We start from the raw sequence: 21280 nt of genomic DNA, 5'->3' as shown, positions 1-21280 counted from the left end.
GGCCCCACGCCAAGACAGTGTTATGAATTAAGTGGTGAACATTTTACCTTGTGACATGTGACACTCTTCCAATTTGTAATTTTGAATTAGGAGGTTATGAAACTTGGTAGAAAATATTTAATTGCATTTTGAATACTTAAAAAAAAAAAATCTAAAACAATAGATTAACTTGTGACCACCATGGGTCACATTAAGTTATTGTCACGCATAGCAAACTAATATCTGTGCGTTTGCAATGTAAAATACTGTTATTTAAAAGGTGTAAAGAATGTAATTTGACTTAATAGACAACATTGATGAGGACTGCCGTTGTAGTGTAGAATAAACCTGGGAAAGTTTTCTATGGTAGACAGTGGGCATGCACACTTGGCGAACTGCGCATGCGCCTCCGTCATTTTTTGGGAAAAAGGTAATCTTTTAATATTTAAGATTTCGGGTTAGAATTAGGGTTTATCTAGTTGAACATTTAAAAATATTGTACGTATGTGTAAATATTTACTACGCTATTAGTGCGCATGCGCCTGTAGGAGGCTCTCGCGTTAGATTATTTTCCACTACACCGGCACTAGACACGTAGTCGGTCACTAGATAAACATTTCACCAGTCGAAACATTACATTAGCTCATGTTGCTAGGAAACAATAAATCAAAAAATAATATTTTTTAGATTATTTTGTGAATATACCTTAAAAACAATCTTGTCTTAATATAAGATTAACAAGACAATCATTTTTAAATTATTATTCTTTTTTGTTGTTACACGTATCTGATCGTCAGTTACCATGGTAACACTAGCTGTAACGCTAACTCCGCTAATTTAACATCGCACAGGGTTCAGGTGAAAAGCGCGTTTGGCACCGTGTGTTACGTAATAACAGAGACGTTAACTCCACTCTGTAAGTACACGTCCCAATACAATGAGTTAGCATAGCATGTCAGCTATAGTTGCATTAAAGTGTGCACTGACTGTGCAGGATTTACGCTGTGAAAGCCGCCATATGTGATTACTGTCTGATGAAGTAACATTACGATGTGAACGAAGTGTCAGCGCGGTCCCTCCAGTGTCTAATCCGATTTGCACCTCTCGCTTTAGGGGGGAAAGGCGATGCTGTGTCGCCATATACGATGAAGAAGATCTTCGGCTTCACCAAGAAAAAGAGGTCATCCTCCAGCACACCTGACAATGGAAGTGTGCTTTCTGTCGGCTATGAGCTCAAAGACAAGGACCTGGGTAAGGTCCACAAGGCGGCCTCAGTGGGAGATCTCACTAAACTCAAGCAGCTTGCTAAGAAGAATGACATTAATCAGCTGGACAAGGAGAACAGGTGCGTCTGATCAACTCACCTGTTGTTAATTATCTGTATCATTTCTTCCAATATTTATGATAGATATTTTATGACATTACTCAGCATAAGACAGCTTTAACAGTGAAAAGCTCAACTTTAAATGACCCAAAAAAAAAAAAAAAAACAGTTGTATAATTATAATTTGTATATACGTAAATTTGCTTTGAATTTTAATTAAAATAAGACATTTTCATGCTGTTTGCGACTGTACACACTTTAGTAATTTAATGAAACCATGTCAGATAGATCATGGAACCCCATGTAAATTTCTGATTCTGTCTGAATTGCTGTGAATCGCTGCTTGCACCTTCAAATGTCAAAGTGTGGTCACCAAGTCCTTTACTTTAAATCCAACATTCAGTTTTGCAGATCAAGCCCCATCTCATTGATTGGCAGGATTTAAAAAAATTAAACTGCATTCCTTCCCCAACTTCTGCAATTTTTATTTATTTTTTTAAACTTAAATCCTCCAGGACATCCCTGGTGTCTGTCTTTACTACTTGTCTACCCATTTGAAAAATGATGTCATAGTTGTTAGAGTTCCACTAACTCCACTCTGTGGCTAGAACTGTAGAATGAACAATGTCCCCCCTACAGTTCCTTCAAAATGTGAGAAATGCAGCATCATTTTATATATACATATTCCTTATAAAAGAAACAAAATAGTTTCATGAACATTATTATTTAAGTTGTCATCTTTACTTTTAACTGCTGTATATGTTGAATGTGCCTTTATGACTTATTTGGTTCTAATTTGTACATTTAGTCTTTTAACAGGATTACGCCTGCTCATTATCCTCTCTATGAATCAAAAAAAAAAAAAAAAATTGTCTATCGAACATAATTGTTTGTGTCACATTGCTTCCTACATTTAAATATTATTCAATGCCAGAACATAACAAACAAGAAATGACAGGCAGTCAGCCTTGAAAAGGACAAAACTAAGCACAGGTTTATTGCCCTAATTTACATCAATTCACTTTTTCTCTAATGGTTTTTATAACTTTAGAATGTTCCAAACATACTTATTTTAGTCCAGATTGGATGAAATGATCTGGTTATCTGGTGAATTTATAGGTCTTATTGGATTGATTGAAATACATATCTATCAGAAATGTTCCATTCTAGTCCAATAAGTTATTTAAACCAAAAACTATTGTTCATTCCTATTTATTACTTGTTTGCACGTTCTCACAGGGTTTCATTATTATGTTATTATTAAGGACTTTTGTATAGATAACATTAATAACTAAAATTGCAATATTTAAACGATTGCTTTTGGGTGAGAAGGAGCTCATGTTAGGATATTAGAGTATGTGTGGTTCTTTTTTTTTTTAAATTTTTTTATTGATTTTCTGATCCAGCCCTACACTTCAGCTCAGAGTCTGAGGTCTTCAGGCAAAAAACCTGCTAATGGTCCCTCGAACCTGTCACAAAACCCAAGGAGACAGGTCTTTTAAAGCTGTTGCACCCCGTCTCTGGAATAAACTTCCTCTGTCTTTGCACTCCCTTGATTCTGTGGAGACTTAAAAAGCAGCTAAAGACTTCCTTTTTTAAACAGGCTCTCCAGAGCTAATAGAGCTGCTTTTATGATTGTGTATTTTATTGTTTTGAATTTCACTGTGTTCACTGTCAAGCACTTTGTGACCTCTGTCTGTGAAAAGTGCTATATAAATAAAGTTTACTTGCTTACTTATTTATTTACTTACTTACTTACTTGATACAAAAATTTACACTCATTCACACAAAAGACAAAAAAAAAAAAACCCCAAAAAACAATTGAAGATTATAAGGCATCAACACATGGGGACTGTTATGAGAATGAATAAATATATATATATATATCCACTTACACATAGAGAAAGGAAGGAAATAAACAAAAAAAAAGGGGGGGGGGGGGGGCTATTAATATAAAACATAGAATGAAAAAAACCCAGCTCAGTAGTTCCTCAGTCAGGTTGGATATGTAAGGAGTTTTTATATGTTAAAACTGGCTGCCAGATTTTATGAAACGTCTGTAGTGACCCATTCCTGGAGAATCAAATTTTCTCAAGTAATGCATACTCTACACTTCCTAGTTTTGTTGTTTACTAATGTGCTAAGGTCAGGTCATGTTTCCACTCACTCCTACATGTGTCAGAAGTAAAGTGAAGCTCTTTACAAATTTATGAAACAGGCTGAAAGAGTTGTTGAAGTTCTCACAATCAGACTTGTGATGTATTTATCCATTGTGTGTGCCTCCAAGGTGTGTGTATATCCGTATCTGAGTTAAGAAGAACACCTGATAAAAAGTGAAACGTACCCAAAGGATGACTCGTCACCTTTTTAGATTTAAAGACTAGAATTTCCATGAGACACTTTTTGTACAAAATAATGAACAGAAAGCAATGAAATTACTGATAGTACAGTATATGTAATATGGCTACATTCTGATCTCATGTAGGAGCTACTTCCATAATAATACTCTTCACTGTTTTACAGTTGTTGTAATCATTTAGACAGATAAATTGTGTTTATATACACACCATATTTCACACAAAGTGATTCAGATGAGGATTGGAGGGAGAACAATTAAAGGGTAGGGCTGGGCAATATAAAGAGACTCAATATATACCAAGATTTCTATTTTGACGAGATAGAAAATTACAATATTGCCTGTATCAATATATTTTTTTTATTTTACAGCTTACTTTGTATTAAAATTTAAATTTTAGGAGTTGCTGATTTTTCTACTTCTCAGAACAGCATGAAAAGCTCAGTTAGATGGATTTCTCAGTGCATCCTAAAAAAGACCTTCCCCTAAACTAGCCACAACACAGAACTTGTACCTAATAATCCACTTTCAAATCATCTCTTGTTTTAAAGCAGTCATCTGAAATGGCTGGTAGCTACTACAATGAGCAGAGTAAAAAGATCAACACGCAGTTATCTCTCAGCTGTTTGCTGTGACTGCAGCTGTTTTGATGGAGCTGGAAGCAGGGGAGGGGTACGAATTGTATTAACATTTTTATTTTTATTTTAATGCATACATTAATGAGTACAGACAACATAAGCCATGGGTTTCTTACAAAAGTATTTAAAATAAGTAAATGAAAAGCTAAATCTGACAAGGCGGGTGTTGTGGGCTAAACTAAGGAAGAGAACATAGGAGGGGGAGGGGCTCTGCTGTGGAGCGGTGGGTGGTAACTCGGCTGGTGACGAAAGGTCCGAGGCATCTCTAGGAGGTGAGGGCGTTCCTAGGAGGACTCGGGCGTATTTACACCTAAAATTGATGCAGTCAGGGTTTTTAAAGATTACTCAAACATACATGAATGAACCAAGGCAACACTCCAGGCATGTGTTTAATGAGGGAATGACATAGTAACATGATATAAATCTTGAAAAAGTCAATTTTACCCCCCTTAATAAATGTGCCTGTGTGGCATTTTGCATTAGCAAATTTAACCCAGAATTGTCTTTATAGAGTTAGAAATATCAAGATATATATCGTATATCACCATTTTCAGAAAAAATATTGAGATATGAAGTTTGGTTCATATCGCCCAGCCCTAGGTAGGACAGAGATATTAAAAAAATAAATAAACAGACAGTGAATTAGTAAATGCATTAAATTGTCTAAGAATGCTGAGGAATAATAAAAATTGGGGTGGAAAACCAGGCCCCACTCTTACCCCAATGAGTCCCTTCATCTGTGCAGTTTGCCCAGTTTACAAGTGAGGACCAGCACAGCTATGGCATCTACACAGATTAATGTTTTCTTAATATGATTGTCTGTGAATGTCTACAGGACGGCACTGCACATCGCCTGTGCTAATGGTCATGTTGAGCTGGTGCAATTCCTTGTGGAGAGCAAAGCCAAGCTCGACTTGTGTGACAATCAGAACAGATCCGCCCTAATGAAGGTAATCCTGGATGATTACACTGCAGCTGCGAGTGATGCTTATTTACATCAGCAGACTCAGGCCTCGTCTCTGATATTATGCTAATGTTCTACTTTAACAGGCAGTGCAGTGCCAGCATGAGCGCTGTGTGAGCATACTTCTAGAAAATCATGCTAACCCCAACCTGGTGGACATCAATGGCAACACAGCGTTGCATTTAGCAGCCAACATCCCATCTGTCTCCACTGCAGTCCTGCTGCTGCAGTATGATGCTGAAATCAATTCTCAAAACAAGGTGATCTCATCATTCTCTCACAACACAACACACTATTAGACTCTGAACAAACAACCTAAAATGTGCAAAAATAATTACCAAATCAGCTTTTTAAAGGACATTTTTTCAGCAGTTTTGATAAGATGCATATCAGAGTCTGACATAATTTATTACTGAACCAAATTGTCTCATGAGCTGTGAGTTTAAGGAGTGAAATGTTCTTTTTCCACTTAACACCAACACGTATTGTCATCTAATCTATGGGTGTACCACCCTGTTAAGTAGTTCACAGCATGTGTGTAACTCTGATTGTTTCAATCTGCAGTGTCTTTAAAAGACAAGTAAAGCTGCATGAAATGATATTTTTTTAACAGATAAAGATATGGTGCAGGCTTCATAGATCAATAAAGCAAAGATCATTTGCTTAAAAAAGATTAAAAGTCTATAATTGATAATGGGAAGTTTGTTTTGATCTCCACTGTAAACACTCTTATTAATGTTGTCAAAAGATTTGCATTGCATTGGGGTTTTCCTTGCCGCCATGATGAATTCATGTTGGGTGTGGGATACATATGTATGTGTATATACGTATATATGCATATGTGTGTATCCATAAAATGAAGAGTCTGTCCTTAAGACTGCTCTACTGTAAAGTGCCTTGAGATACCATTGGTTATGATTTGGCGCTATACAAATAAAGATTGATTGATTGATTGATGTGGAGTCCCACAGACGATGCATTGAATAAGTTTTGTTTCATTCTTAATGTGATTTCTTGTGTTTCTTTGCCTGACTAGAAGGACAGCGATTGGCTTGACACCATTTTTGTTGTAAATTGTTTCGTGATATCACCTCACTCATCAAGAGTGAATAAAAATGTTCTTGGATTCTGATCTTTTCATATTAGCCCCAAAATAAATATCCACTAATGTATTTTACCTGAATCTTCAGATTGTGAAAAGATCAGAAATGTGTTAGGAAGTCACTTTGACAATGTTTTTGGGGGCAAAAACAAGAAATCCCGATAAGAATGAAGTAAAAACAATTCTATGCATCCGTCTAAGGGACTCCACATCCCATAATTCAATGCATGAACTATTACGGACAATGTCAGTAAGAGAGTGTTTACAGTGGAGATAAAAGCAAACGTTTGAGTGGCAATTTCCACTTTTTACCTCATTTTTTTCCAAGCAATTAATCTTTGATTTATGGATCTATGAGGCCTACACTGTTATCTGATTTAAAAAAAAAATGATTGTTTGCAGTAGCTTTGAGTGGGCTACAGTTTTTTTGGTAACACTACGTAAGACAATACAGTTCATGTCACGTTTGTCTTTAAAAGGAAGAGTAAAGCTTCTTGTTAGTACTTTCTAAGGCCCAATTTGTGCTGAGAACATGCATTCAATTCAAAACATCCAACACAGCAGTTTAAAGAAAATTAGTTTTTTCGAGAAGCAGTTTTATCTACAAAATTAAAACATTTTTAATGAGGAAAAAACATAGCCGTGTGAATAGACATCAGATTTTTCATCTGTACAGGTTCTACTATGAGCAACAATACAATAACACAAACTTAATTCACCTGTATATGTTATAAAGTTTTGTCTGGTCTACATGTTAGGAGGGCTTCACACCCCTGATGGTGGCAGTTCGTGAAGATCACATCGAGATGGCTGATTTTCTCCTTAAAGAAGCTGCTAAAGTAAACCTTACGGATCAACGTCAAAGGTCAGTATGAAATAATGATCTATTTTATTGTCCAGTTATTGAAGCTACCTGCGTTCAATGTGTTCCCATTGATTTGATTGGTAGGTCTTCATTAATGATCGCTGCTGGGAATGGACAAATCAGGATGGTGCGGTTGCTGCTGCAGTTTGATGCTGACATCATGCTTAAAGACGCCAGTGGATATTCAGCTGATGACTATGCTGTAATGAATGGACATCATCCGTAAGTTTGATTATGATTCAGGGTGCTACGATTCGATTAGTCAACAATTATTAGATTAACGATTATGTATCTCTCCCCCCTCACTGAGGGTTTTATTTTTTTCCTCACTTTGTGGCTATTTCATACTTATACTATGTGTCGGTATCCATTAATAAAAAATAACCAAATAATCGTATCACCATTATTTTTTTTATGTCAAATCACCAAGTCCAACAGTAATCACATGACAAAATAAATTAATATAACAATATTAAAATAATTAAAATATTATCTTATTCAGATAATTCAATTTGAACCAACACAAAAGTTACCCTGTTCAGTAAAAGTGAAGACTTCCAAACAAAATATTCAATAAGCTGCATAAATCCCACAAGAAACTAAACATTTTGCTGTGCACAATCAAAGCAGCTTTAAAATTACAGTATATAAATTCCGGTTGTGCTGCTCGGCGCGTCCCTGTGGCCCGCAGTGCCGCGTGCCCGTCTGTGCCATCAACCCTCCCCGGTGGCCACCATGCGGACGGGCCGGGCTCCTACCGGACAGGCCTCCGACATGGACACTTCACATCACACACTCCCAGCTGGTCTGGCTCACCCACTTGTTGCACCACACTCACATACCCAAACCTTGGGGGGCTGGATGGTGGGGCTGACGGTGGAGGGGGCCGCCGCCTGTGCTACTAAGTAATGGCACGGGGGTGGCACTCCCACCTCTGGCTGCACCACTTCCATCCTCTGGAGCTATTGCACCACATACACATATATACACATATATACACATAGGCTAGATCCACCCTTATTTAGTAGCACTTCATACATTCACTAAACACATACATTCACTCAGGGTATAGGGAAGTGCCTTTCCATTGGGGAATGGAGAGGCACCATAACAGGGTGGTGGGTAACTTCACACCTTTGGGCCTGTTGATGGCTGGGCCGCCGTGTGGGGATCAGGAGGGTGCGGTCAGGCGTGGCGGGGCGGTGGGTCTCTGGGAGGCGTGGAGGGGTGTTGCTGGGGGCTCTTTTTGTGAGGTCTCTCCGGGCGGTGCCGGCCTGGTGGGGCGTGGGGGTGCCCCTCCTCTACAGGTGGGGCATGGTGCTTGTCTGGTCTCCTGGTTGCCTTGGGGGCGCGCCTCGCGGCGTGTGGTCCGTGGCGGCCTGCCGCGCCGGTGTGGGGGGTGGGCGCGCTGGGGGGTGCTGGCGTCTGCGCCGGGGTTGGGGCGGGGTTGCTTGGCACTCCGGAGTGGTGCTCTTTGCTGAGGGGCGGCTCTAGCTGTTCCGATGATTGAGGTCGGTATCGGCCGCTTGGTAGGTCTGTCCTGCTATCTGCGGGCTGGCGGGTGGGTGAGTTCTGTGCCTTTGGCTGGGGGCTGCGGCTCCGCATCGGTTGTGTGCCGTTGGGTTGCCTCTCTCCCGCGGTGGCGGCCGCCGGTCGGTCTTGCGCCGGGGGGGGCATTTCCCCGTCGCTTGCGCTGTCCAGTGGGGGGCGGGGCCTGGGCTGCTGTTCTTGCACCGCCTGGGGCTGTGCGGTCTTGCTGGGTTGTGGCCTGTTAGTGGGCTGTGGGCTTGGCCCGGGGGCTCGCCCTTGGGGGTTCCCTGTTCTGCGGTGGTGCCCCTGGGGTCCCGCGGGTCTGGCCGGCTGGCTGGGCCGGTCCTGGCGGATGGTCTTCCGGGGTGGGTGGTGCGGGCCGCGCCCTGCCATGCCTGCGGGTGCGGCGCCGGGTGGCCCCGGCTTGGGCGGTGCCCTGTGAGCCGGGCTCTGCAGTGTGGCTGGGCCCTTTGGTGGGGGGTGGGGGGGGCTCATCGCGCAGGCGGCATCAAGGAAAGGCGATCTGGCGCGCTCTGGGGTGCTTGGTCGGTGCGCCTGGGGGCCGGCAGGGCAACTTGCAGCATCCCCTCGGCGACTGTGGGCGTGGTCGCCGTCCCTGGGGGCGCTGCTCTCGGTGCTGCTTCCATTCCGGTCCCAGCTGGCTCTGGGCCCGCCGGCGGGCGCCCGCCGGCTGCCCGTTTGGCGCTGCTCTGGCCGTCTGCTGGGCGTGGGCCTTGGCTCCTCTGCTGGGGTCTTGGGCGGTGGGTGGGGGGGCGGGATGCTGGGGTTGGAGTCGGTGGCGGGATGCGCTGGGTGCTCGGCTGCTTGGGGCTTCTTTGGATGTGTGTGGGGGGGGCGGTGGCTGCCTCTCGGCCTGGGATCTTGGGGGTGTCTGGGGGGTTGCTCGGCCATGGGGGGGTGGCCTGGGGCTCCCTGGCCCCCAATCTTTCTGCTGGCCTGGCTGCATCTGCAGGCCCGGGGCAGTTCCTGGTTTTGCGGTAACAGTTTTTGCACATATACTGGTATACGATGCACTGGCACGCCTTGGGATGTGGGATAAAACTCATACTGGGCTTAACTTTAGACACGTTAATCCCAAATACCTCTAGGTACTACCACTCACTCATTCCCCCTGTCCACAGCCACCACCATTATAGCTAAGCTTCACACTTGTCACTATACTGGCTTGATTACACAACATAATAAGCACAATATATTCTACAACTTCACATCTCACCCTCACTGTATAACAATCTATTCTTCCCCACCCTTTTTATTTCCTATCTTGAGTCTCTCCTCCCTGCTCCCTTTTTTTTTTTTTTTTTTTCAAGTTTTTTGTGAGCTATCCAATCTTCTACCGGTGTTTTTGACCTGTGGGGTCAGTAATGTGCCTTTGCTACGTTTATCTTGCCAGAACCTAAAGCAGGAGAAGGAAAAGAAGACGAGGAGGAGTAGATTTTAGTTCTAGTTTTAATTTGTGGAAGAAGTTTATTAACAGTTAAAAGAACATGGCTGTCGTTGCAGCATGTTGTTAATGACATACTTGGTCAGGTTGGTTTTGCTCATATTATTGTTTGCACTTGAAAAAATGAAAGAAATATATTATTTTATTTAAATTTTTTACATTTTAGTTTTAGTTTCAATTTGTGGAAGAATTTTATTAAAAGCTGATGCTTACATCATGCATGTAAAGAGTTATAACATTTTAAAATGCTTGTGGAACTCGGTTAAATAAAAGTCTGTTGGTCCAGTCATTTATTTTGTCATTGTATTTTACTTAAAATTCCGTCTCGTCCTCATGAACCCAATATCGTGTCTTGTGAGCTGAGTGTATTGTCACACCCCTACAGATGACTAAATCTCACGCTATACCTGGTCCATTCCTTCAGGTGTCTGGGCTGCATACGCGACTTTAACTTTCCTTCCATGTGCAGCGGCCGTGTTCCTGTCATTTTGTTATTATGAAAAAAATAAATTTTGAACATTTATTACATAATAATAATAGATGGATTGGCACACTTCTAGAATTTCTGTATTTGAATCGAAGTGAGCACAGAAACCTCATTTAATTTACGGTTTAATCTTTCCTTTGCAGTTTGGTTGACTTTAGTTGTTTCTGTGATGGTGTGTGTCCTGTCCTCATGCAGATGCTCCCACCTCATCATTGAACATGGCACACGGAGGACGGACAGGGCGTCCTTGTCAAATCAAGGTCAGTGCAAGAAGAAGAAAGTAACGGGCACATCCTCACAAGATGTCGAAGCTGGTTTCTCTTTGGGAGGACCAGCAGCTGACAAAGACGGTAGGATGTTTTCATTGCCCATGTTTCATATACTGTTAGTTCATCATTGACTGAAACTGTATCATTTATTCCTCATGCATAACCCCTTGACGGGATATAGAGCATAAAGCAAATGAAGCAGAGAGAGGTATAGCTGCGATTGGGATGGTCTTAATGAGGAAAATTATGCTTTTAGAGTTTGAGTGCGGATGGCTGATCAGTTTTCCCGATTTTTTTTTTTTCCTGCTTTCAATGTTCTGTTGCTTTGTGATTTGGCTTTGTCTGCAGACATCAATGTTTGTTAGTTTATTTTTTTATTTCTACATTTTCATATTGGTTAAGATGAGATTAATTTATACATATGTGTCTCTGCAGATTATGAGGAGGATTCTCAGTCACAGTCCCTCAGTCGGTGAGCTGAAATAAGGCTTTTTTTTTTGCAGTTTCCAAAATGAATATAATTTGTTTATGTTAAGCTCCACTGTTCTCTTTACAGAGTTTCGAAAAGTGCAGCAGATGAATGGCTTTCATCAGATGATGACGATGAGTCTGTTTTAGTTGAAAAGGTTGATGAATTAGTTCTTATTTTACTCATAAAATCCCTTTTCCCAAACATATTTGTGACCTGTTTTGTTTTCTGATTTCCAGAAACAACTAAAAGTCAACCTCAGCAAAATGATCTCCAGTAAAGCAGAAGGTATCCACATTCTCTCAGTTGTTTGTCCCCCCTCACCAGTGTCTCTGCATAGTGTGCAGTAACCCTGAAACCTTCCCTGCTCCGTAGCTGCTGCTCTACACGACAGCTCAGAATCTGAGCAGGAGAGTGAAACTAGAATCTTGAGAATCCCGTCCCAAGCAAAGGCCTCCCCCTCATTAAAACTGCTCCCAGTAGATCCCTCTCCTGATCCTTTACCTTCCAAAGAGCCTCAGATGGCCTCCACTCCTCTACCATTGTGCACTCAGGTAAATACTTGTCCTGAAGCTTTTTTAAGATGCATGTCTGATGGCTTTTTCCTCTTTTTTCCATTTGTAACCCAAGCAGACTGCTCACCTGAGCAACACACAGGCTTAGAGCTGCCATCGAGCAGTAAAACAAGGTCAGGCTCTCCAGAGGAAAGCTCATCAGCTGATGACTCTGAGGACGAAGAGGAAGAGGAGGAGGAGGAGAATGATGAAGAAGAAGAAGAAGAAGAAGTGGAAGAAGAGGTGGAAGAAGAAGAGGCGGAAGATGATGATAGTAATGGGGAGGAAGAGGATGATGATGACGATAGTGAAGAAGAGGACAGGGAAGAGATTGAAGAGGGGAATGGTTCAGGGGAGGATGAGACTGACGGTGTGGCGACTGTTCTGATCAGCACTGCTGAGTCAGCACAACCTGATAAATGTGCACAAGCAGAGCCTCCAAACCAGGACATTCTCATCCTTGCTGCTGCACCAGCCAGCTTTACACTGCCAGCTACTTTAGATATCAAGGAGGACTATGTGGTGTCTGCCATTCGTGTTGAGTCTAAGTTTTCTGATGATGATGAGAGCCTTGGCAGGGAGAGTCCCAGGAAATGTGGAGAAACTTCCATACCGAGCAAGCTGCAGGAGGAGTATGAAGGAGAAATGGAGAACGAAGACCTCCCATTGAGCTTTAAACATGATGGTGAGCTGGAGTGGAACAACAGTGATGAGGAACCTGATTGCAGCGCTCTGCCAGTTAATCAAGGAGCTTTGTTTTTCAACATTGTTACAGAAAAAACTGATAGTTTGTCTAATGATGGATCACAAATAAAGAGCATCACAGGAGGAAAGCGCAGGTCCTCATGGGGCTCTTCCTTAGACGGGAGCGATGGAGATTCAGCCAAAGAGAGTGAACGCAACAATGATCCAAAATGTATGGATAAGGAAACACATTACCTTCCAGAAACAACAGTATTACATCCCAAAATCAGCTCACCTCTGAAAACTGAAGCTCATTCTGACTCTCCATGGGACTCTCCATTACCAGGGCTTTCAAAGCCATGTTCACGCAGATTTGCTGAAGTTCCAATAAACATGGATGAATCTGATTGGGATTCATCTGAAAATCAAAACCAAATTAAAATGAGCCCAAGTATAAAATGCGAAAACTCTCCAGCAGCAAAGGAAAGTGTTGAACAGCAAACAGATACCAAAAACCAGTCCAATGTAGCCTTACCAGTAGGATCACCAGAGACTGAGAACAAGGAAACAGTGAGACAGGCTTCACAAATGCACAGAGCCTTTGACTCAGACAATGAAGAAGACAATAACAGTTGGGATGATATCGATCAAAGTGACGAGTCTGAAAAGCCTGGAGTTACCGACCATGGTGTTCCCGTCACTCTACAATCCACTCTAAGCAGTTTACAAATGCCAACGAGCCCAATAGAAAATTACATTAAAGAGAAGGCAGCTGGAAATGATGCTGAGGAGAATGAAAGTCTCGATGTTGCTCAGTGTGTGGATGTAAAGGAAAACCAGCCCGGAGAAGAAACGCAGCGGGCTTTGGGAAGAGATCAGAGTGACGATGATGATGATGATGAAGCCAGCAAGGACTCTGACAGCAAGGATCAAAGGCTGCACTACGACTTTGTTAGTGCCTCTGTTACAACGCCACATGTGGTCGATGACATTGATGGACATCTGGATGAACATGAGCCCCAAGCCAAATTAACTGCTTATTTTCAGCTTGATTCTGAAAAGGCTACCTTCAGCCAACCCAGAGCTTTATCTGATGAATATGAGGAAGAACCAAAGATGTTTCCCATTCCACCAACCAATGATGGTCCACACAGCGACTCAACCATCAACACAGGATATGATGAAGCGTTGCCTCAGACTGACATTGATGATGTTTATTTAGACTCACATGATGAGACAGACGTGGAGGTAAAAAGAATCATTTATGTAGAATGGGAGATTTAGTTTCTAGTTCCTTCATCACACTCTAACAGACGAGTGGTTTTAGGTTTATTAGAGGTGTTGTCTTTGAGCAAAGAGTGAAAGATGTCAGAGAGAATGATTTTAAAAACTTTTTAATCTTACAGAAAAGCAATTCCTCTCAGGATGAGGATGATGACCTAATGGATGAAGACGATCAGCCTGTGGAGAATGACGGAGTCCTGGAAGCCTGTTCACCTGCTGCTGATGCTGAAGTCTCTACAGATAAGAGGAGAGGTAAGACACGGTTTTATTACAGTGGACAATAAGCAGGAAAATGGAAGCACTGACTTTCTCTGTCACACAAACAATTAACACTTTACAAATGCTAAGTGAGATCATTTTTAGAAAATTGCCAGGCTTTTTAGACTATTAACCCTAGAATGTTATCACTAAAATTAGTAACATCATCACTATCGCCGTGTACTTTTTATTGGGTATAATTTATCGGGTAAAAATCAATTATCAAAATGTATCAAAATATGACAATACGTGATAAAATACAGTTGTGTTCTTTTATTTTCAATTATGCCATGACTAACAAAATGAAAAAAAAAAACGACCATGGGTTGACTTGGAAATATTAACCAAAATGACAGAAAAATTAGGAATGTAAGAACTAAAAATTCTTTGAAAATAAAAATGAAACTGGAACCTCTGTCTTTGGTCCACCCATTCCTGGAGCATTTGAGGCTTCCCTGGTGAAGGCATCATTTCCTTGACACACAAACTGCTGCAGGAGAGTGGAACAAAAAATTAGCAGAGAGGAAAGTTTAAGGTCTTTCCTCAGTCCAAAAACCTGTATTTTATAGTCATTGAAGCCTTTTTGGTTTATATTCCTTAAATATATCCCGTGGGACAATGTAGCAATTCTTTTGAATTGAATTCCCAATAATTTTATTGTATATCTTTCTATCTTTGTTAATTATTTTTTCTTGAGGGGGAGAGATGCTTTGTCGTCTTTGGATTATTTTTTGAAGCATTTTACATTGCTTTGGTGTTTAATTGTTCAGGTTTCTAAAGCAACTGTTCTCCTGTCTTACAGTCAGCTGACAAAAGCTTCAGGCCACTGTTTGTTTACTTTGTACGGTCCACATGGTCCTTTGATTTTCTGTTACTCCATTTATTGTAATCTGTCTGACAGACTTTCGGTCAGAGCTGGGTCTGGACAAGCATGAGGATGAGCAGGATTCCTGGGACTCTGAGGTACAGAATGAAAACTCTAAAGCATCGAATATGTTTAACCATGGGCCACATGATGAGAAACTGACTTCTTTTTAGGTCCCGTCTGAGGAGTTGCTTCTACCACCTAAAGAACATCCACGTTTGGTAACCCAGGATCAAGAAAAGGCCACTGTTAGGGATGAGATTAAAGAAAGTAAGTTTACCTTGTGTGTGTTTTTTCTTTTTTTCTTTTATTGCTATAGTTCATTCATTCCAGGCAACATTTTGTGCTGCAAAAAATGGTGATCACTGCACACAGGACACTGGTCCTAAACTGTTAAGACTTAACGTTAATACACAGTATGTAGTGTCTTGATCAAAGTCATAATACTTTTTAAAACCATGTCACATTTCTTTTGTAGACTTGCTTTACATTCCCTCTTTTCTAAGACTGGATACAGTCAGTAGAATGGAAATGTCAGAGCCTCGGAGGGATGTAGGCAGGCCAGGCTACAGCCAGGGGACCGGTACGACTGTCTTACTGTATCGCATAGGCCCTTAAAACAGCATGAGAGGGTGCATGCACTGCACACTGCACCTCCACCGCCTGCTACCCTTAATACTAAATGACTTTAAGTCTTTTTAACCACTCATTTCATTCAGCCATGGCATTAGGATTACCTGATTCATATTGTGTGCTGCTTTATTATGAAGTCACTCAAGGTCCTGGACCGTTTTGACTTTGTAGTGAGTAGCATCCTCTGCCTTAAAGGGATGCTCTATCCAGGCTTAGGGTTAATTGCATTTTCCAATCACAATCAAGTTTTCAATTATCTACATTTTAATTACAATTTCAGTAACCGGCATCTCCCAATTACAATTATGTTTTTCTTCTGAAAGTCAATTACAATTACACTCTAATTTACTAAAGATCAATTACCTTTTCTTACAATTACTGAACCTGAAATAAGCTAGATTATATTTATTATTTTGTGCCTAATGTGAAACAAAAGAGTAAATGTGATATTGCTGTATATATATATTATGATTTTCCTTTTTATGACAGTTTGGGCTCAAGCATCCCTATCTATAACCGCATTTCACCTCTCTACAACCAGGCCCTAAAAATAATGGCTAAAAAGCTCATCTGTTGGCATCACTGTAATAATATACAGTAAATAATAATATAATTTATTTAACTTTGAGAGCTTAACACATCAGTTTTCTCAAATTTTTTTTCAAATCCTTACTCAATTAGGCCCCATAATCTCTTTCCAGGCACATCCAAATATATGACTTTAATTATTAACAAAAAAATTAACTTAAATTACCAAGATTGAAAGCTGGAGATATGCAACAGAACCTGAAAATAGGAGCAAGACAGTCAGAAAATAGATGGAAGTATACTGTAGAAGGGCTTACCAAGATATTTCCCAATTTTTGCATGTAATTGAATTGTAATTGGCAATTTTCATTGAAATTTCATGTCACTTACAATTACAAAGTCAATGATATGAACTCAATTACAACTATTTCAATAAATTCATTTCAATTCCGATTGTATTTAGTCTGTAATTAATCATCATTTATACAATTTGAATTATAATTGACCCCAAGATTGACTCGTTCCATTTAAAACCATTTCATCCCCGGTCTAGCAGAAGCATCATTACCTTCCCCAGCAGCTTCTTTGTTTAATGAAACCACACATGCCATCCTTCACTCCATATCAATTGGCCATGTCACCCGTTCAATGCTCCTCCTTCCATTAACACTTTGGATGTACACTGACCACGGCAGACCAGAGCTGCTCTAACATCACATTCAAATCTTCATTGTTCAAATATTCAGTTTTATCTGCTGCTTGATATATCCATAGACTGACAAATAGAGGTGGGAGCATCTGGGTACCTCACAATACGATACACGATACAAAGCTCACAATAACGGTTATCTCACGATATGACGATGCGATTATCGATATATTGGTCAGAAATCAATCTATGATCATTTATGATATAACAAGAAAAAAAAAGATCAAGTGTAAAAATACAATTTTTATTTTATATCTCTGAAAGACAATAAATTGAAAAAGTCTCCTATGAACAGTGACACTATTTTAGTGCAACATTTCTGTAAATAAGTGTCAACATACCAATGTAAATGAATAAGTATCTCCAATAGTGATTTCTGTAAACAAAAAAATAGGGTCTTTCTTACCAGTGACACCAGTATAGTGCAATATTCTAGTAAACAATATATTGGTTCCTTCAACAAACAGTGACAACATTTCTGTGAAGACCTACCTGGACAATTCAGTGAAAAAGCAGAAAAGATCTTGAAAAAAAAAAAAAAAAAAATACTTAGTCGATAATCGATCGTGCGAAAAAGATCGAGATATATCGCCGTATTGAGATATCGTCACACTCCTACTGACAAAGGCCTGAGCATGTACCATCAGTGGAATTTCTCTAACTTAATTTTAATGGTTTGCAGACCAATTTGAATGATTATTTGATGTTTCACCTTTGGTTCCTTCAATTCTGGACTGATTAGAGCAGGAATTACCTTGAAACTATTGATGGACCTGTTGTGAGATTCTTTTTTTCAACAGGTTGTTGGAGTAAGTTGACAACTCAGTTTGTGTTGTTTGATCAAAGATGTGAATGTTTCCTAGGACATCTGAAAAGATATTGGATGATGGAAAAAGGTCAATTCTATTTGATAAAGATGGCTTGTTTCTCTGAAGCCACTGGACTTCCCTCACTTTCTCAGACATCAGTGGGAAATCCTTTTTTGTTTTACGTGTAGTTGTGATGAGCGTATATGGTGTAGTATGAATCCTGGATGCCTTTTTCTTCACCTCTTCCACATGTTTTTCTGTGGCACTCACACTATTTACAGTACAGCAGTGATGACGTGCTGTCACTAACTTGCTTTTTTAGTGATGCTACTACATGTGGCCAAAATGAAAGTGTCTACAAACGTGCTTGAATAAATCAGTAAAAAAAGATGTTGGTGTATGCAATTTTCAGCATTTTTGGCGCTCATACACTTATGGCGTGGACCCTATGCAATGTTTTATATTTGAAAAAATTTAAAAAAAAAAAGATGGTCCCAGGAATGAAGAAGTGACTTGTTTCAGAAGTGAAACATCTAAATGAAAAATAATACCAAGGGAGGTCAGTCACTGAGAGCCTTAACACACAGGGATTGCTGCTTGTGCACGTTTTGCTCATCTGCATGAAAATGCGAGATAGATGTGGTAAACTCGGCTTTAGCCAGATAATGTCTACTCGTTTAAATGTTTGATTGGCTTTTTATGATTTTTTTTTTCATCTTCAGATGGAGCCAGTAGTGAAGACCCAATTAGAGCTGACAGTGTGAAACTTGGTCAATGTGAAGAAAACCAGAGGGAGAAAGAGGTATGTTCTTGAGGATCAGTACAATAGATAAAGCAAATGTCCTTTGTGTAAAAAGCATATTTGTTTTCTATAGGCCGAAAAGACAAAATGGCAGGCACTTAGTGTTCTGAGCAAACTTCAGGAGGATGGAGAACAAAAATCAGGTGATTCAAGAAAGACAAAGCAAATGCAAACTCCAAAAGAAAAGGATTTGTGTTTATCATCCATCATTACTTTTTTGGAATTAACAGAGGAATTTATGGAAGAGCTTGGACTGGGTGACGCTGATGATCTGGAAGGTGGGATATGCCTTTATTTTATGTTTAGCTCTGTAAACTAAATAAAAGTTTTTAAAATCCCCCTACATTCTTTTATATACATGTTTGACTCTTCTATTCATTCTTTTATGTCACACCTGTTGAAGCTCGGAAAGCCGGTCAGTAAAAATAACTAAGCAGACCAATTTGGTTTGCTTGTAGTCTTTAGTAACTAAAGTATCTTCTTAGAGCTATTAGTTGACTAGAACCCAGTAAAAAGTCATCCTTTACGAGAACAGAGCATGCACGAAGAACGGAGCTGTTGTCTTGTAATGAATACACAGATGCATCAGACTGGGACTCAGCCAGCACTACAAGCAGGAGGACTCTGCCAGGTCGCAGAATGACATCACCCGGACACGAGGACTTTCTAGAAGGTTCCGGTGGTCCTGTGAAAGAACAGGATAAAGAATACAGTCCTCAGCAGAGCATCAGCCCTGTGCCAGTACCTCGCACAAGGAAGGTGGACGCTCAGAAGGAAGAAGGTAAAGAAGACTCAAACCTGTGTTCCTAATTTTAAAATGTGGTTGCTGCATCTTCAACAAAGACACAATTAAACTTAAAATAATCTATTTCTACAGAACCAGACTGGGACAAGATTACTTCTACTAAAGTGTCTCCAAATGATGATCAGACAGTTGCTGAATTACCAACAAGTAGGGATCACTAGTCCTTTGAAATGTGTAATGTAACCCTGAATATTGCAAGATATGTTTACTTGCTAAAACAAGTAAAAACATTGTTTTGATTAGATTTTTCATTGACAGCATGGAAAACCACAATTTTGGCAGCATGAAATATGTAAATGGTAATCCAGTTGAATAGTTTTTGCTGTTTTTCTGTGATGGAGCACATAGCTGTGTCTTTATTAGCTGTGTATTTTTTCCAGGTTCTCCTGAAATCCCACTTAAGGCAAAGCACAGCACAAGCAGCTCAGAAGATGACCAACTGAAACAAAAGGTGAGAATTCCTGAAATAAAAAATTGTAATCCAAAATTTGCACATATGTTTGAATTAAAATTTTTGGTTTTTGGGTCTTTCACTAAATAAATCCTAATTTTGGATCCACTGAAAGCTAGCAGTCATTGAGGTTACACAAATCTAATGGAAACAGCTTAGAACTGTTTTTGTCTGATTGATTTATATGTAAAAACAAACTACTTGGACCTTAAGTCCTAGTGGTTTAATGTCCGGCACATTTAGGTTTCCCTACTTCAATATACTGTCACATATTACTCTGGGTAGTTACAATGTCCAAACATGTAGCACAGCGTTTTCAGACCCAGGCTTAACCACCCATACAATGCAACCTACTGTTCCTTTTCATGTAACACACATTGGGCTCTATTTTGAGTGCACAGCGCAGTCCGCACGGCACACTTGGCCAAGTTGTGTAAATCAATCAAGGTGAGGTCAGAAGGTGTGTTCTTGGAAAAGAAAGGCAGGGTACCTTTGCTGTGCTTTAGGTCACCAAAAAAGGGCCATTCTGTTCATTGTGACTGATGGGTGGATTCATGTAAATGTACATGTTCTAGTCCTCAGTCCTGTTTTTGTTTAATTGTTACAGTTGTGTTTATTTCATGTTGATGTCAAAACGATTTTTGTATTTTTGTTTTGTGCTTTCCGTGTCCACTCATACATCACAGAGGAAAGATGACGCAGTAGGTAGATCTGGTTTAGAGGTGAATGCCTCTGGCCCTGTTGGCTGTGACAGCCATGGAAAGGAGGATCTTCAGGGTCAGTGCTCTGCTGAGGAGAACAAAGACATGTCTGAAGTCCAGTGGGAAAAACGTTATGAAAAGCTTTGGGTGGAGGTAGAGAAACGGGAGATGAAGTCTACCTTCAGTAACGTTGCTGGTGAGTTAAAAGAGAAGTTTAGACAGCTGCCCACTTCAAGACCCCTACCAGAGAATATCTTAGAAGAAGTTACCGCTGGATCCACCTCTGCTGAAGAAGAGTCAAGTGATGAAGATGATGAAGTGATTGTGCGTCCTATAGCCAGAGCGAGGAGCACTGTTCTTCTCAGCATACCTGAGCAGAGAGAGTCTGGCCTGGAGGACTCTGAATCATCAGATAATTCATTCTCTGAAGACAAGATCCAGGACTCAAAGCAACCAGCTCATCAGGCAGCTAGCCTGATCACAGACAGCGCCAAAGATTTGAACAAAACCGCCTTGGACTCAGATCTGGTCGGGTCAACAGTTTCTTCAAGTGAAGCCGAGAAGAGCAATCTTAACCCAGTAGATCATGATACCCAGCAGTCTTCGCTGCATCCCTTACAACGCCAAAGCTCGCCACCTGTTTCTGGTGTGTCTAATGAAGAACTGGAGGAGGACATGGAAAGGTTTAAACATGAGGTAGGGATGCTGAAGGTTGTCTTTGAAGAAAGGCCCAGCGTCAGACAGAGGTA

General features: G+C 40.5%; 1 protein-coding gene across 10 annotated transcripts in view; it reads left to right on the top strand.

The window, feature by feature from the left end:
- ankrd26 (ankyrin repeat domain containing 26) overlaps positions 1-21280 on the top strand; it is a 45287-nt gene that overhangs the window by 442 nt on the left and 23565 nt on the right. For 5 of the 10 annotated variants that reach the window (XR_003674393.1, XM_028451724.1, XM_028451721.1 and 2 more), the window contains exons 2-23: positions 1093-1324; positions 5133-5247; positions 5348-5521; positions 7122-7228; positions 7313-7450; positions 10906-11060; positions 11161-11187; positions 11415-11451; positions 11536-11605; positions 11688-11736; positions 11824-12002; positions 14093-14222; positions 15130-15191; positions 15267-15363; positions 15572-15676; positions 18495-18574; positions 18648-18717; positions 18805-18852; positions 19155-19355; positions 19452-19526; positions 19760-19830; positions 20517-21227. Coding sequence is in view for 9 of the 10 variants with exons in the window: in XM_028451724.1 (XP_028307525.1) it covers positions 1125-1324; positions 5133-5247; positions 5348-5521; positions 7122-7228; positions 7313-7450; positions 10906-11060; positions 11161-11187; positions 11415-11451; positions 11536-11605; positions 11688-11736; positions 11824-12002; positions 14093-14222; positions 15130-15191; positions 15267-15363; positions 15572-15676; positions 18495-18574; positions 18648-18717; positions 18805-18852; positions 19155-19355; positions 19452-19526; positions 19760-19830; positions 20517-21227 (2901 nt within the window). In the remaining variant the exon portion in view is untranslated. Of the gene's footprint in view, positions 1-586; positions 896-1092; positions 1325-5132; positions 5248-5347; positions 5522-7099; positions 7229-7312; positions 7451-10905; positions 11061-11160; positions 11188-11414; positions 11452-11535; positions 11606-11687; positions 11737-11823; positions 12003-14092; positions 14223-15129; positions 15192-15266; positions 15364-15571; positions 15677-18494; positions 18575-18647; positions 18718-18804; positions 18853-19154; positions 19356-19451; positions 19527-19759; positions 19831-20516; positions 21228-21280 lie in introns of those variants that run through there. The other 5 variants (XM_028451720.1, XM_028451722.1, XM_028451723.1 and 2 more) reach the window with 5 other exon arrangements.

The sequence above is a fragment of the Gouania willdenowi genome, chromosome 6 (assembly GCF_900634775.1).
Source record: "Gouania willdenowi chromosome 6, fGouWil2.1, whole genome shotgun sequence".
Classification (NCBI taxonomy): domain Eukaryota; kingdom Metazoa; phylum Chordata; class Actinopteri; order Blenniiformes; family Gobiesocidae; genus Gouania; species Gouania willdenowi.
Note: the sequence above shows the minus strand (reverse complement) of the source record. Positions and strands in the feature narration are given on the sequence as shown.